The 16,815-nt window shown below is 38.2% G+C and overlaps 1 protein-coding gene across 3 annotated transcripts in view; it reads right to left on the bottom strand.

The window, feature by feature from the left end:
* The window catches only part of LOC137273978 (inositol polyphosphate-4-phosphatase type I A-like), a 33,821-nt gene extending 17,635 nt beyond the window's left edge, over positions 1-16,186 (bottom strand). For 2 of the 3 annotated variants that reach the window (XM_067806913.1, XM_067806911.1), the window contains exons 1-11: positions 15,345-15,522; positions 13,702-13,893; positions 12,207-12,271; positions 11,734-11,821; positions 10,836-11,045; positions 9,921-9,956; positions 5,228-5,349; positions 4,822-4,938; positions 2,870-2,949; positions 1,332-1,422; positions 257-456 (exon numbers count right to left, since the gene is read on the bottom strand). In XM_067806913.1, the coding sequence (XP_067663014.1) occupies positions 257-456; positions 1,332-1,422; positions 2,870-2,949; positions 4,822-4,938; positions 5,228-5,349; positions 9,921-9,956; positions 10,836-11,045; positions 11,734-11,821; positions 12,207-12,271; positions 13,702-13,816 (1,124 nt within the window). In that variant the 5' untranslated portion in view covers positions 13,817-13,893; positions 15,345-15,522. Of the gene's footprint in view, positions 1-256; positions 457-1,331; positions 1,423-2,869; positions 2,950-4,821; positions 4,939-5,227; positions 5,350-9,920; positions 9,957-10,835; positions 11,046-11,733; positions 11,822-12,206; positions 12,272-13,701; positions 13,894-15,344; positions 15,523-16,031 lie in introns of those variants that run through there. The other variant, XM_067806912.1, reaches the window with a different exon arrangement.
* Between the last annotated feature and the right edge of the window lie 629 nt (positions 16,187-16,815).

Raw genomic sequence — 16,815 nt, 5'->3', positions numbered from 1 at the left:
CACAGGTGTTATTTTCACAGTGGTTTCTCCAACAGGTAAAAAAATGATTTGCAATGTAGCAGTTTATGAAGACTTAGTTGTCTACTAAGTACTATAAACTTTAAAGTCAAGCCAATGTTCATGTAACCAGTTAGAAGGGATAAATGTATATCACTTATACGAAAATGATTACATGAGAAAGACTATTAAAATATCCTATAAAATGATTACATCACGTCCTCTTCAAACATCACACCTAACCCTTGGTGTAACTCACAGCAGCTTGGCAGGGATGTCCAGAGTCCATTTACTCTCAGCCATATTTTCCTGCACCTGGAGCACATGGCTCTCGCTGTTTGTGGCAAATCGGAAAGTCTTGCTGATAACATTGTCGAAGTAGATCTTCAGGTTGTCCTTGTGTCTAGTGAGGGACTTGGGTCTGGAGCGGAGGTTCTGAGCTGCAGCACTTTCAGATCCCTGCAACATGCAGCAGTATTTCAACATCATGCCACTGTTTTTACTACCTGGCAGGTAGTAATATAATCAGCCTGACCCAGCATGCAAATGCACGTGGTCGCAAGCACTCAGTGTTGGACCAGCACCACTGATACCATTTACAGTATACTCAAGCGCCAATTGAGTACAAGAGGTGATGTAGACTGTAGAAGTTAAGCAGACTGGTTCAACCCCCCTAAAATGTTAGGTGCTAACAAACAATGAGTCATTAACTTTGAAAACCAGTGAGTGAGTGGGTGAGTGAGCGATCTTAGCTTTAAGCAGTTTTTAGCAAGTTTTCTGAATTATAAATAATGGTGAGGGATGCCAAAAATGGGAATCACGCATAGTACCCATGCGGTGAATCCAATGGCTCTTTGGTATGATGAGCTACAGCAGTGCTTGAAAACCATGGGGAAGCAACTCTTCACAGCATACCAGAACCCAATTGATTATACAAAATTTAATGCAACACAAATTAAATGCAAGAAACAGCAAAGTTGGTGTAATGACAAGCACAAAAATATAAATGTCACTACAATTGGAATCAGAAAGGAAAACTGAAAATTCTTGTAATGTCCACTAACACAAAGGTGTTAGTGATAGCACAGTGATATAGAAAGGTGTTACATGCTGGGAAGGACCTACCTGCACCCCCAACATGGAGGAAACTATCACAACCTTCTGAGTCACAGGATTCCCAGGTTTCTTCACAAGTTATGCAATACAAATTTAAAAAATAAAAAAAATAAAATAAAAATACAGGAACACTTGTCCTTTCATGTGATCCCTTATTTTTTTTCCTGCAATATATTTGGAGGACTCTTTTGAGAACAGAAACAATATGAATCTTATACCTTGTCCCTCTGAATGTCCACCAGTGAGGTGTTATCATCATTGATCCACGCCATCACTGTGATCTTTCCTCCATCTTTCATCTCATTGGTCCTGTAACAGGTTCATCAGAAATAGTATGACAGATTTAGGCTCACATGGTTAGCGAAGCCTTCCACCTCCATGACAGTCCCTTCTGAACAGCATGAAAGTGTGCAAACCTTATGTCCAGTGGTTGTGAAGATGTCATAGAAAGCAAATGCTATACAAATGTTGCCATGTTGCCACACTACTGGAGACACAAAACCGACATACAAACATGACAGCATAGTCTTCTGACGAAGCCGATCAAAATCTATTCAAAAGGTCATTTATTTCACTACTTCACAGTACATCAGGAACTGAATGGTTTGGCTGGAAGATCAATGCATTCAAGGAACTCTGAGAGTAGATCTGTGTGAGAATCAACGGTGATGTAAGAATCAGTACCTCGGTAGATACAGCAGCCCTGACCCAGCACAGCATACCCTACACCCAAACAGCATGCATTGACAATATCGTGTGCAGTAAAGACCTGATTCAATCAGCAAGCTGAAGTGTATCTACTCACCTCGGTACCAAACACCAAACCACACATTCTCCCCCACCTAACAACTACACCACCACACAATGTCCATCCCAGTACCAAATATATATGGTCTTACCAAAAATTCATGCTGCATGTGAAAAACATCCACTGACGAGTAATGTACACAAATGGAACATATGTGTTGTAAATACTAACATGAAAAACATATATTAAGATCACTTCACACATATATTTAAATTTCCAAACTTTATTTATTGTGGATACATATGTTTTCTGTAGGATATTCAATATGTGGCCTATGCCCTCCCACTGCTGGTGGTGGTATGTGGTCCTGTGCATTCAGCTTAGGTCACAAATCAGTTGAAGTTACACAAAAATGAGCATGAGAGTCCTTGGAGGGGCGAATGTGTTTTGACTTCGAAGAGTTTCTAGCACTTAAGTAATGGCCCTCCCAAAGATCACATGTGATACATGTGGGGTACCCAGTGGGATAAGTCATGTGACTCTTATCCTTCTCACAGCAGCTTGGGCTATCCAGGGTAATAATAATCAGATTGTTATTGAAATATTACTGCTGGCCTCACTTATCCACATGTATTGTTGAGTGGTGAGAGTTACCACAAACAAGCGAATTAATAGGTAGCAAGATATACCACTAGTGCTAATTATGCATTTGAACATCTGCCAAACATTAAAATGATAACATTCAAGTATATATATGCATGTCATTGCTTTGAGAAATGTTTTGTCTATCTGTACACTCTGTGTGAGATGTGTGTGACCTGGGCCCCGTTTCACAAAACTCTCGTAAGCCTGAGATCTCGTAACTTTTCTCGTAGCACTTGCACCTCCTATGTTACAGTATGCCAGGTACAAGAGCTACGAGAAAAGTTACGAGATCTTAGGCTTGCGAGAGTTTTGTGAAACGGGCCCCTGACTTTCTTTAGACTTTACCTGTGATTAATGACTTACTGTAGGCTCTGTGTGAGGCTCATCTTCGGTGCCATCAGTACATCTTGCAATGAGAAGACTGTCTGACCCAGCTGTGACATCTGTAACAAACAATCTGTTTTAAGAAGGTTGAATTCAAAATATAAAAATGTCAAGAAATTGTTAAACTTAGCATCAGTTTGCAGAAAAATGTGTTCTAAACCTAATCATGTAATATGAATAGCAAGTCACTGCAGCATTTGTTTGACAAGTGGCACCACCTTGTTGTACTATCTGTAAAAAGTAATATGTCAATAAAAGTTCTCTTAAAAGTAAATTGTTTACTTTTACTATTCAATACGTGTTTTTTTATAAAGACATTTCAGCACTGATATGAAATAAAATGGGGAAAATCAATTTTCAAGGCAGTATGTAGTATTTGACACATTAATTAACTTCTGAAAAAGTTTTAAAAAATATAGATTCGTCAATGGAAGACAGATTTTTATAAAAACAAGATTTCTTTATATATGAATTTTAACACAATAAATTCACACAAGATTAATATTCAAAAATAAAAAAACAGAGGGTATCAACATTGTATTCAATTAAAACATCATGTTCAAATTCAATTTGATAAGGGGAGATAACTCTTATCCAGATTTACCACAGGATAAATGATTGTGTGGCAAAAATATCATGAAGTGTGATTAGAAGCAAGACAAAGGAAAATAACTGCGTAACATAACTGTGACATCAAATCATACATGTATGTCACAAAGATATCCAACCTTTTTATCACAAAAAAATGTTCACATCATTATTACTTTTCACACCTGTCTACAAACTTCATGCCATTGTTTCTTCTTTAGTTTCCACTTGGCTACTCATAGTAGTGGAGTACAGATAGGCATGGAGGCAACATTGGGAAGCTGTGAATGCTGATGAGAAGGGGCAAGACATGGTGGTTCATCACTGAACTGACATGCAGAAAACTGTGATGATATATATATATATATATATATATATATATATATATATATATATATATATATATATATATATATATATATATATATATATAATGTTTCTTGCAAAACTTACTGAATTGGTTATAATAAATTTCATGATCCATTCAAAGAATAAAACTCATTAATGTAATTTGTGATCACTTGGTTCTTCCCTACCTGACCCTCCTCCACGAGTGGCTGAGTAGTACTTGGCTTTTAGTGCAGGTGAAGTCCTGATTTTGAGCTAAAATGATCTCACTATTATATGTGTGTACTGCCAAAAATTTTCATAAGTGATATATTACGATACGAACATAATCATTGTGATATGTATTGTAATATGTTACAAGAATTCTTTCAACAAAAAACATCTCATAATCTAGTTATTGCTTAAATTTACACAACAGAAACACAACAAAATCACTATGCTTGATTAAGTTTTAATATAAGCTGTTAATTAAGACAAAATAAATAATATTTAGCAAATTTGAAACAAGGAAAACAATTAACCATCAACACAGTGGTTACTAGTTTGAACAAATTTCTCAACTCTTCGAAAAAAAGGCCCTGAGATTTCAGACAGAAAGAGGGAAGAGACATCAGAGATCACCAGTCATTAATGAGTAAATATTTTAAAACATTTAGATCCAAAACACTATGAAGCAAAAATTAGGAATACAACTTCAAACCGAACTCAGTTTGACTTCCGGTGTGAAAAACGGAAATACCCGAAGATTTCAGAGTGTTATGAAGTTTTCTGAACACAAAATACCGTTTTTTTCACAATAAGTATCGATTTCATGTCTGAACTGGTAAATACCTGCAACCAGTCATATTGCACAGCCCTTCTCAGTGTCCCCTCAAAGTTGTCTGTTTGTCAGATTTTATTGATCTATGCACATTACATGCTTACGAGTCACACTAAACTGATTTAAACTATTTAATCCAGCTAAAGGGAGATCATCATAGGTCATTACCACTCACAGTGCCAGTCATCCTCTCTACAACGTGGTAGACAGTCAGCCTGACTCGAGTACCAGTCTCCACACCCTCACTTCCACCAAAACCAATCGTCCTCAGAAACTGGGGGTTGTAGCATTTCTAAAAATATATGAAACAAAGTATATACACATGCATATGAAAAGATGAAAAATAACCTGTATACAGACTTCATGCTTTAAGTGAATACAGAATAGAGAAATATTCATGCAATGTGAGAGAACAATGTTTTCTGCTTATGCAGCGTTGCTGGCTCATCTATTCAGTTCCTCCTGGTTTCACTTGACTATCATGACAAGCATGTGGCACAAGACACTCATTTTCTGGAACATAGTTAATGTTGCACCGACTCATATATGTAGTGAGTGACACATACCGATGTGGAACTCACCTCCACCACCTCTGTGTGGTTGTGTTTGACCCACAGCTGCTGGACTGGGGGAGTCATGGTGTGCACCACAACCAGAGGGTTGGGCGGCTGTCCACTGCTGTCCGTTGGCAGGTCAGTACAGGCTGCAACAAGGACAGTACACATCAACTACATGCATCAACAGTAATATGACTTCTTTAAAGCAGTGGATGTGATGTTTTGGTGTAGATCCTAACACAGCTATCAAGCATCACATCCACTACAATAAAGAAGCTGTCTATCCATAAAAAGTGTTCCTCTTCATCAAACCAGCTTCTAAATACTTTATAAAGATACATGCATCAACTTTGTGTGGTCAGTACAACTACCTCCATCAAGCCAGAAGCAATCACTATGGCAACTGTTTGGCAATATGTATCTTCACTCTGTGGCAGTCATTATCGTCTCTTTGTGTACAAAAGACACAGTCAACATGACACCTGTATTGACTCTCACGAAGAACAGTACTTTCCAGGTATCATAATCTACCAAGCTGTCACTATTGACCTATCACTTCCTCAGCTTTAAGGCATTTATGTGGTCTGCAAAAACTGTAGTATTATCACAGCCTGGAACACTGGCATCAGGCTTCACATCTTCATAAAGGTTAGCAAACCCTTTGTGATGCCTCTCAGAAGCCAAAGTTGTACCACCATAGTTCTCTAAGCAAGTGTGAAAACACTGTTTGTACATCGAATGTACAGGTAAAAAGCTTGGATAAGAATACTAAATATCTTGGCAAGCAGAATCATGAGGAATGTATCTTTACAAACATGATACATTAAACCTGAAACGTCAAATTGGTATTCTGGAAAGTTCAGGGCTACAAACATTATTTGTTAAACAGATGCAAGTTTGCAAAAAATATTTCCGTGGAGTCCCCGTTATCCTCTCTGATGATGAAACACGATGCCACAACACCGGAAGTTTCTGTCAATCCATCACAGATTAAATTGTAGTCTTGTCATGGTTTGCCCAACATCTGTCATCACTTCCTCTTCCTCCTCCCATCCCGCCTACCTCCACAACCTGCAGGAATACTCCCTCAGTATTGATGTATGTAAATCATTATGTATGTGGTAAAGCGACACATTAACATGGCTTGAAAGCAGATGACATCCCGTCCATAAAATGGCGACTGGAACACACTGAGTCACTCAGATTTGTGATTACTGATGTGGAAGGAACAATGATGTGGTTCACCTTGTTTTATTACATTCATCATCTCAAGATAACCTGTTCCATTTCGGTTTCATTGAGATTTCTAGGAATTTACTTCAAAATGTCGCTTGTCAGTAAATGCTCTAAATGAGATATTTCAAGCTATGAAAACCTGATACATCATTGAATTATTTTGGTCAAGATGAATGTGGTAAAAGTATATCTGTGACAAATGGTTTGGGTGAAAAGATCCTTTTCCAGTTAGGAAATTCTACAATTCCAACTTAATATAGATGCCATGACAAAAACTAGCAAAACACCAAAAAGTTTTCAATTATGTTTATTTTCATAAAATATGCATTTACTGGAACATGCTCAGGTTTAACAAAAAGGAATAACTATAAATAACGACTAGGGAAATACCAAAAAACTGATAGAAACAATAAATGCATCATAACATTTGATACAAATGCTGAAAATATGTATACAAAAATGATGACCTCTGTCAGAGAACATACATGTATCAACATCCAAAATCACAGATTTACAAAACACAAGAGACATGATGCCTACACGTCAAAACACAGAACTATCTACAGGGAACTCTACAAGACATGCACTCTAAAAAATGTTACTGAACAACATTATTTGATCTCTGTTTCACAAACTGACAAAAGAAGGATTTTTCAGAATTCTGGGAGTATATTAATTGGGTGCAATAATGCTCTGAACAAAATTTCATCTATATTATCAGTCGAGTACTTTTTGGTTGCAAGAGCTAATGCCACTTTTAGCAGTATTCCAGGTATATCACAGTGGAGAATGCCCAAAATATGCTTCACATAACATACCCGCATGGGGGATCAAGAGTTTTCAGTGTGATGTATGGACACTATAACAAGGATCCTCCACTCCTTTAAGATTCATGTGTGAGGTAGTCCCAAGTCACATATAGCTAAGCCATAAACAGTCCTCATATAACATGTATAACACAAGCTTGCGTATAGTGCAGGCAAACCACAACAGAAAAAGGAGGAATGGTTTTAGACTCTACAGAAAAACAGACACACTGAACCCTCAACCAATGAAAAAAACCCATGTTTACCCCATTTGAGGAAATACAACCAAACAAAATGAAAATAAAATTTTAAGAATAAGATCAACTGTTATTTGAAAATTAAGATAAAACATATGGTACACCATAAGCGATGAAAGTTCATCTTGTGTCCATAAAAGTCAGCTTGTGCAGGAAAATTGTTTCATTTCACTAGAACGCTACAGAAATACCTTAAACCGTAACAGAGCTAACATGACACATTCTCATCACAACTAATGCATAGATAAGAGCTAATATTTTAATGATTACACGATGCCATTTAGAAAGTGGTCAAATGCAACATATGTCATATTTGGGATTTCACTTTCTTAGTAAAGTACAAATTCTAGTACTTTTTCGGTTGAGTCCCATCCGGGATTCGAACCCGCACCCTCAGAGTCAGGCACCTAATCGCCAGCACACAAAGTCAGCCGCCTAGCTCGCTCAGCCACCGCAGTCGCGAGCTAGGCGGCTGACTTTGTGTGCTGGCGATTAGGTGCCTGACTCTCCGGGTGCGGGTTCGAATCCCGGATGGGACTCAACCGAAAAAGTACTAGAATTTGTACTTTACTAAGAAAGTGAAATCCCAAATATGACATATGTTAATATTTTAATGATAAACCATTCTCATAAATGGCGCATCTATGTGGATCTAAATGCTTGGCAAGGAAATCATGAGCCGGATTGTCCAAGAGTGCCAGAGAACCCTTGATGTGACTGGCATCTATTGTTCTTTGAGGGTTTCACATCAACGAGATACCATTCCTTCATTCCAGATCTTACACACACAGTGGATTTGTTTTGCACCTGTCTGTTGGAGCTATTTGTCAAGCTGAATAAATGAGCAAATTGTAACTTTGATGCACACTGTAAACTGCTGTGGTACAAACATCTATGTAAAATCATGGTAAATAAGTATCCACGAAAAAGTACATGGCTGTGTTGATTCCTACAAGTGTGCTTTCTCCACTTAGGAACATACTGAAGCACTCTACTTGTTGTTACAGAATAATTATCAGTTACTATGATTACTATGGCCAGCTTCTTGAGCACATCATGTGACCAGGAGACTCAATCTTCAGTTTTATGAGGAACAGAATCAGGTTAGAAGTTACACATAGTACCAAGCACATTCAATCGCAAACAAATAAGATATCACCAAAACTGTATTGAACTTTTTGTATTCCAACTGTTGAACAACAAACTGCCCTGGCAGATATAACATGTATCATCTGTCTACACTGACAAAAGTATCGCCATTTCCATAGCACATGAATCTATCACCTTTTATCTTACCTCACATATAAAAGTCACTTCCTGCCTGGCAGAGCGCTCTTATATTATTTCCAACGTACCCCACTTTTAAGCGAGGAACACTTTCTATGTACCTACCTGGAAATGCTGGACTCATTTCGTAGTTATGGTAGTAATTCTATATTTCGAATAACATTGAATCGTGTATGTTGTATGGAAATCAAGGATGTTTTGTGAATGTAAATCGATGAAAAGGAAATAACACTGAATCTGTTTTTCCCGTCATATGTCAAATTTAGCAATGACGACAAAAACAGTTTTGTACCTATGTCTCAAACAATTCAGAATTAACATTGAGGTGTTCAGTAAGACAACATCGTTCACTGGTCCCTTGGGGCCCATGGGTTGATGTACCCTTGATGTTTAGACCACAGGGAACATAAAAAAACATCAAGGGTACATCAACCCATGTTCACCTAATGACCAATGAACAACTTATACTATTAAGTACTAAGCAAGTAAGTAGCTACACATACTATGTTAGTGAACGCAGTAGTGAGTGGGCTGTATTGAACACTGGTTCAAACAGTATTCAAAGCCTGAAGTGATAGAGGTGTCACACATTTACCACTTTCGGTACACCCACGAGCTCATGTACGATGCTGATGACAGAAATATAATCAGAATAATCATAAGAAGAATCCAGGATTCAAACCCCTTGTTACAGCTATATCTGTCCAAGAGATGCTGACTCGGTCATTTGGGCCGTCTACACCATAATTATTATGCAGAAAAATAACGAATGGTTCTGTGGAGAATTGTCTACAGGTTTGAGTTTGTTACACAAATCGGACATTTGTTCTTTAAAAACTTTGAAAGATACATCCTCTTGACTCTTACAAATATGGATTATCTCCCCTTCCACACTTTCTTTATTAACATAACATGCACTGTTCCCTTGATGATCGTGGGTTTGAATTATCATCTAATTCTGGTTCACATTTCAGTCAACAGTATAAAAAAGCCATTTTCACGCTGGAGACTAATGTCAAGTGATACTACACTACTGAACACAACATATGATCTGTTAGAGTCTATTGCTACAGAGCTCCATGAAGCCATGGCTCATCACAAAAATGACACACAGACAACATTAGGACTTACAAAGTGATATTTCCAGAACAGCCTCTTCACTGGGCTCTACAACAAAAACAGAAACAAAAATGAACATTGAACACTCATGTTTATACACATACAGGAAAATAGAAATGTTTCTCATGCTCTGTGACCCTGGTAACAGCAATATTGGTTATGCATACCACTCGGTGGGCATTAAGGAATTTTGTTTTCACTTGTTCTATATTTAGTAAGCTAGACTCAAAATGAATCCATTTAACATTCTTGGTACCAAACTTGACATGATATCAAAATATAGATTAAATATTCATTTGTAATGGAATGTCAAAAATAGGTATAATTATTCCCTTGGCAAAAATCAAAGATAAAATATTTAATGTTTCCTCTAGTTTTTCTTAATAGCAGTATTTCATTGAAGACATCATAAGCTGACATGACATCACTTTACACCGAAATTTTGCAACATTACTCATACCCACTTTTATCTGTTACAGTATGTAGTCTGTCATGAACCAGAAGCAAATCATTTATGCTTTAAATAAAATGCTGGTGAACAGACAGCATCATCTGGTTCTACTTCTCTGATATTCATAGTCCAGAGGCCCACGTTCATAAGAAGGCAGCTGGCACCTACCTCCCTGAGATTCATAGTCCAGAGCTGCATGTTGGTGAGGAGGCAGCTGGCACCTACCTCCCTGAGATTAATAGACCAGAGGTGCATGTTGCCGAGTAGGTAGCTGGTACCTACCTCCCTGAGATTAATAGTCCTGAGGTGCATGTTGGTGAATAGGCAACTGGTATCTACCACCCTGATGTTCATGGTCTACATTTGCATGTACCTACCTCCCTGAAATTAATAGTCCTGAGGTGCATGTTGGTGAGCACCGTCCTGAGATTCATGGTCTACATTTGCATTTTGGTAAGAAGGCAGCTGGCACCTACCTCCCTGAGATTCATAGTCCAGAGTTGCATGCTGGTGAGCAGGCAGCTGAATCGGGTCTCTGCCAGTCTTAGCTTGCAGCTGTTCACGAAGACTCTGCAGCTGCATGTTGAGACACTCATAGCTTGCGATATGCAGAGCCTGGATCCAGCTGTCTCGCTCCTCCTCCGAGGAACATGCAAAGTAATATGGATGGTCCTCTCCTTCGTACACTGCAAAAGGTAAAATCTCAAGTCATTTTACCTGTCAAATGTTTTTGCATGACCATGTTCAAATCTCTTAATAGTTGTTCCAAAGTGTCAGGACCAACCGTTTCCATATAAAAGAGAAAAAAACAATTTTCTCCAATCCACCTTTGGCTCTTTGCCTGACAGATTTGGACATGCCAAATGTATACGTTTCTTGCTTGGAGGAAGGTTAGACTCAGTCAGTGTAGACTGATTGTTTCTCGCTGTGGGTAGGGTTAGTATAGGAATGCACTGATTGTTTCTTGCTGTGGGGACGGTTAGTGTAGGAATGCACTGATTGTTTCTTGCTCTGGGGAGGTGCCAAGTCTGGCACTGACTGTTACCTGCTGTGGGGAGGTTAGTGCACTGATTGTTTCTTGCTGTGAAGAGGGTCAGTGTAGGAATGCACTAATTATTTCTTGCTCTGGGGAGGGTTAGTGTAGGAATGCACTGACTGTTTCTTTCTCTGGGGAGGGTTGTAGAGGGTAATGTCTGAGTAACTCTCCATTCCTGATAAATTATGGGGCCCAGGTGGGTCCCAAGTCTGGTAAATGTAATTTAAAGCATAGGAATGCACCGATTGTTTCTTGCTGTGTGCTGGGTCAGTGTAGGAATGCTCTGATTATTTCTAGCTATGAGGAAGGTCAGAGTGGGAATGCAGTCAGTGTATCACCTAGAAGGAAGGAGTTGCTGATATCATCCTTGAGATCAAGTTCCACAGTACATCTTTCCAGGATGATGACCCCAAGCGGCTCATTTCTCTGCAACCACAGGAAAGAACACATTGTAGATGGAACAATTAGTGCTACAGAACCAACAATAGTGTCCATCATAGGCTCTGCCAGGTGAATGATTGGACTGAACGCCTGACTCAGAACCCAGGTCACACAACTCCTCTGCAACTGAATATAGAAAACTGCTTGTCCATTTTACATTTTTTAAATGTCTAAAAAGCAAATAGCTTTTGCTTCATTGGGCAGTAAGATATATGCTGTGGCCTATTATCCTAGATATCAACAATAAGATACTCCATGGCCACTTTTCAAGACAATCAAATGCAGATGTGTTCTGCTGAGCAGATAATCACTCTTTTGTTCTTTCCCAGTTATTTAACTAAATCAACATCATTGTTTTAATCATACTTACATTTTCTTTATTTTTGAAGTAAAACAGTAAGTTTCCCTTGAGTCTAAAATATCTTTCTTGGTATGCTGAAATGCAAACATGATCATATGAAACTTTCACAAGTCACAATAAACACCACACACAACAAACAAGAAAAAATCGACCACACCCGAATGTCCACAGCTGTACAATGTAGTCATGGTAATTTTTCGTTGTGTTAATTTAGTAAGTTTGGGCTCTAAGCTGAACCTTATATCAGTAATGTCATGATTTGTCAGGTGGATGGGAGGAAAGCAGGAAGACATACAGGTTGTAAACATGTTCTTCTCTAGTGAGACCCCTGAGTACTGATACAGTACTGACAACCCTTGAAACAACTGGGGTTTGAACTCCTGATTGTAGGTTGGAGGATATCCCGAAGGGAGACAACTCTGCCAACAAATTACAAATAACCCATTTATGACCAACTCATGTTATTCCGGGACAAGCCGAATAGTGACTCGTTCCTCTGTTAAAGGATTTCATGATGGCGTAAGAACATCAGAACTACTTCAAACAAGAATGATAACTCTTTTCCTGTTTGATTCTTTTTGTACTGGTGTTTTAGTTTTTGCTAATTTATTTCAAAGAATTAACCCTCCTTGACGCGTCTAACAGAAAGAGGAAAACATATTTGTTACAGACATATTCTGACTTAATTATTACCACATGTTCACCTTATATTTCCAATCATATTTCTGATAAGGGTTTAATAATTACAAATGAGATTTGTTAGATTTGGAATGCAAATAAAATTTATTTCTTTCAAAACACAAGCTACATTAAATCCCAAAGTAGAAACTCAAAAATGACTCCAAAATTATTTTTCAAACTGAACATTCATGTAACCGTGCTTTCATACCCCAAGTGGAATTTTAACTTAATTCGCTGAAAATAATATAAATGACCTAATGAAATCAGATTAAAACATTCCAAGAGATGTGTGGAACTCCTAGTGATTGATAATTAGATTTCCTAAAACTGTGGGAACCCATGTACAATCACCACAGCAAGTCCACAAGATCATCAGAAAATTGCTCAGTTGGACCAGTGAGAGCTGTTATATCAACAAACACATGTGTGAGTATTTGAATCTCTCACCATCAATCTCATAACTCTTACCAAAACAGGATAATATTAATAAAAATCATTCATGGTAACAAACAACCCAATAAAAATTAATCAGTTTTCATTCATTATGCATGCACGCATGCATGCATGCACACATGCACATATGTTTACCACAGAATTTTTGGCCAAAAATACTGTAAACCAGCATTAACAAATCACAGGCCCAATGTTTGGCTTCATTAAAATCAACAAATTTAATGATCCTAAGATTAAAACATTAGCCTGAAACCCAAGCTCCCTTCATTTCATATATGGCGTAAAATATTTACACTGATATTTAGCACAGGTATAAATGTGTGGCAAATCATCTATGAACTAGTTCATGCTAGATCAGATTAAAACCCACTTTCTCCCTTCTTGAAGAGTCCATCTTGTTTGTCTTTCATGCGAAGAATGCCTTCTTTGTCCACAGTAGTTGAGTGGGTGGCTACATATGCCAGCTCCTTGCTGTTGAACCGCATCGTGTACACAGCTGAGGTAGCAGGTGATGTTGTATAAGACGTTTACATGTCTTGTCTGAGATGCAAGAGGGAGCCTCCTGCAAAAGATGCATGTAATCATGTTTCATAGACACATCGTCAACTACTAAATGATTAAGATTCAGTGAAACTGTGAAAGAAGGTAAATAAAATCCAATGTTTAACATAGGTCCTGAATTGATTACAAAATAGACATACCCCAGACTATAATCAAAACAAACTCTAGGGGACTTAAGTTCATAAAGAAGAAATTAGTCTTGCATGTCCATTTTGACTTGAATGTAAAACAAATGGATTGGGATGTTTGATAAGTTTGGGGTACCAAACTCTAGCTCACCCATGGGTAATTAAGAGAACATGTTGAAGGGATTAGGGCTGCAACAATTCTGGTCTATTCATCAAAAATCAAATCTGAAACTATTATCACTGTTTTGATTCAATGTTTAGATATCTATATGAATAATTTCCACATAAACAGGACACAATTTTTATTAAAACTTGAGCAGTTTCAGGCACTGAAAAAAAGTGAAAGGTGATTGGCTGATGCCAGGCTCATTATCCCATGAAAATTGTTGCTAGTAGACTTCGCCAAGTGGACGAATCTGAGAGTGAGAGTTAAATAAAATCTAACGTTTTAACTTGTTTGAAGAATCGAATTGAAATGATTGAACCAAGGCCTAGGATCCAATATTGAAAATCACTGACATCTGGGAGGATTGTTGCAGTTTTGTTTGATCAGAATGGTTGTTGTATCATAAAGATGTGCCTAAGCCAGTTAATTTACAGGAGGAGGTCATTGCAAAGTGACTCTTTTGGGTAAGGATTGATTTGGGAATAATTGAAACAACACTTACGTAACTGTCAGCACCAAAATGACAGGGTTATAAAGTCTTAGAGATTCTTATCTCACCAACCTAATAACTCATCACCATTTACATAAAGTGGCAAGCATGAATCTTTTTATGTTCAGAGTTTGACAGAATCTGTTTTCACTGGTGTGATTATAGAATATGTTCGCCACCTTACTTTGTGACTTTTTTATTCATATCTTACCATGTTTACCAATAATCCTTAACTCTAACACTCAGGGTTAGGTTAAGGTTTTCGGGTTAGGGATTTAGAGTTAGCTTTAGGGTTTGCTTTTGGGCAAGCTTTACTTTCTTTTTCTGCCTGGTTAGGGAAAATATCCTTGTAGTTTTCTACAGGTGCTCAGTTTCGTTAAAAGTCTGTTTATTAATCTATCCAACCCCGAATTTTCGGCTAAAAACAATTCACGAAACTAAAAACTTATGCTCACCACGATGATGATTTAAGAACGGATGTCTAAGAAAACGCCCCTAAGTCGTGAAGACTCCGTTGTTTGCATCTACCATGACTACAATTCAGTTAATAAATTCTAGAGCAATTTCGTGTCTCAATTTCTATCCGGGTATTCTGACTGACGGCACAATGAGTGTACGAATGACGCTGGTGTCGAATAGACTGATACGAAACAAAAAGGGCGTCTTACCTTTATGACTGGGGATTAAATTAGGCGAGTGTAAGTTACTCCAAATCCCCTCTTATATTATGCAGCATTGTCTACAGCAATGAATTGTCTACATATTCCAAAGCGATAAATATTTATCACTGACGTTCAGGACCCGGAAGTTACTCCCAGGTTTACGGTGTGCTTCTTTTATTACTGCACAAATATGAAGAGCATAAACCATTGGAGCAAACCCCTTCGGCCCACTCGTGTAGCTTTGTAAAGCAGTAAAGCACCGACTCATGTGTTAATTGACTATCCGACTATACATGGGAGCTGGGGATGAGGTTAGTTGTCACCAGGGATACTCTATAAACTCTCTACTCTCTATATAGGCTCCCTGGTTGTCACCCATGAATTTGTTCCGGGGAGGTAGATATAGGTTCGCCCATCACGCCGAAGTCACAGGTTCGATTCTTCACATGGGCACCGCCGTGATATTGCTGGAATATTGCTAATAGCAGCGTAAAAACCATATTCACTTATTGATGAGGTTAATGAAACTGTCAATACAGTAGCTGATGCTAGTCGGCCTATCACGTTTGCAGATTGTCCATGTACAGTAGCTGACGCTAGCTAGTATCTTCGAGACGTCTTGCTTAGTCTTAGCGGGGAGCTTTTTAGAGAGCTGTAGAGTCTCCCTGGTCTTAGACACATTAACAGGCTCACCGTCCTTGTCTATCGGACTGAGCGTCTACACTTGCATGTCAGTGGTTCCATCTCTGACCGCGTCATGCCACACCAGACCAAGACGTTAAAGTATGGTGCATGTTGTTACCCTGTCCGGCTCTCAGCCTCTCAGCATAACGCATTCGTAACTATTCGTCTCTTTCCGATCCGGCTTGGCGGAATGACACGAGTAGTTACGAATGAGCATAACGAGGCGACACAAGACTGGTCGACGGGAAGTAAGTATATTGTCATACGTGTCGACCACAAAAACTGACCAAATGCATTGCCACAAAATGATACTTCTGTGCGGGCCATGCGTTTAACCAACATAGACAGGCATCGTTTATGTTTTGTAATCCACTTGATTTCTGTGACAAATCGAATAACACAGATTAAGAAAACATAAATACAATTACAGCAATGTTAATACTTGATATGCCCTTTTATGAAATACAACTCTCTCCACCAAAAGCAATGACCGTTGATGGGATACAACTTTTAACTTTGGAAAAAATACAAAGAGGTATCGTAGGAAACTGTCATGCAATCTACGTTACCACCATATGTAATCCACACTTGGCCATTTTGTTCCAGTCATTATAATGTAACATGAAACAAATTTGGAATAAAATTTGCCTCATACATAATATCATCCACTAATGACCAGAAAAGAGGAATCTACGAGAAACACAATTCTTTTTAATCTGTGTTAGCTCTTATTGTATGGTAGCTCTGTAACGTACGATACACTTAATATCATCAATTATTACAAAATAATGAA

This window comes from Haliotis asinina, chromosome 2, assembly GCF_037392515.1.
Source record: "Haliotis asinina isolate JCU_RB_2024 chromosome 2, JCU_Hal_asi_v2, whole genome shotgun sequence".
NCBI lineage: Eukaryota > Metazoa > Mollusca > Gastropoda > Lepetellida > Haliotidae > Haliotis > Haliotis asinina.
The sequence above is the reverse complement of the archived record's forward strand: the minus strand, read 5'-3'. Positions and strand labels throughout refer to the sequence as shown.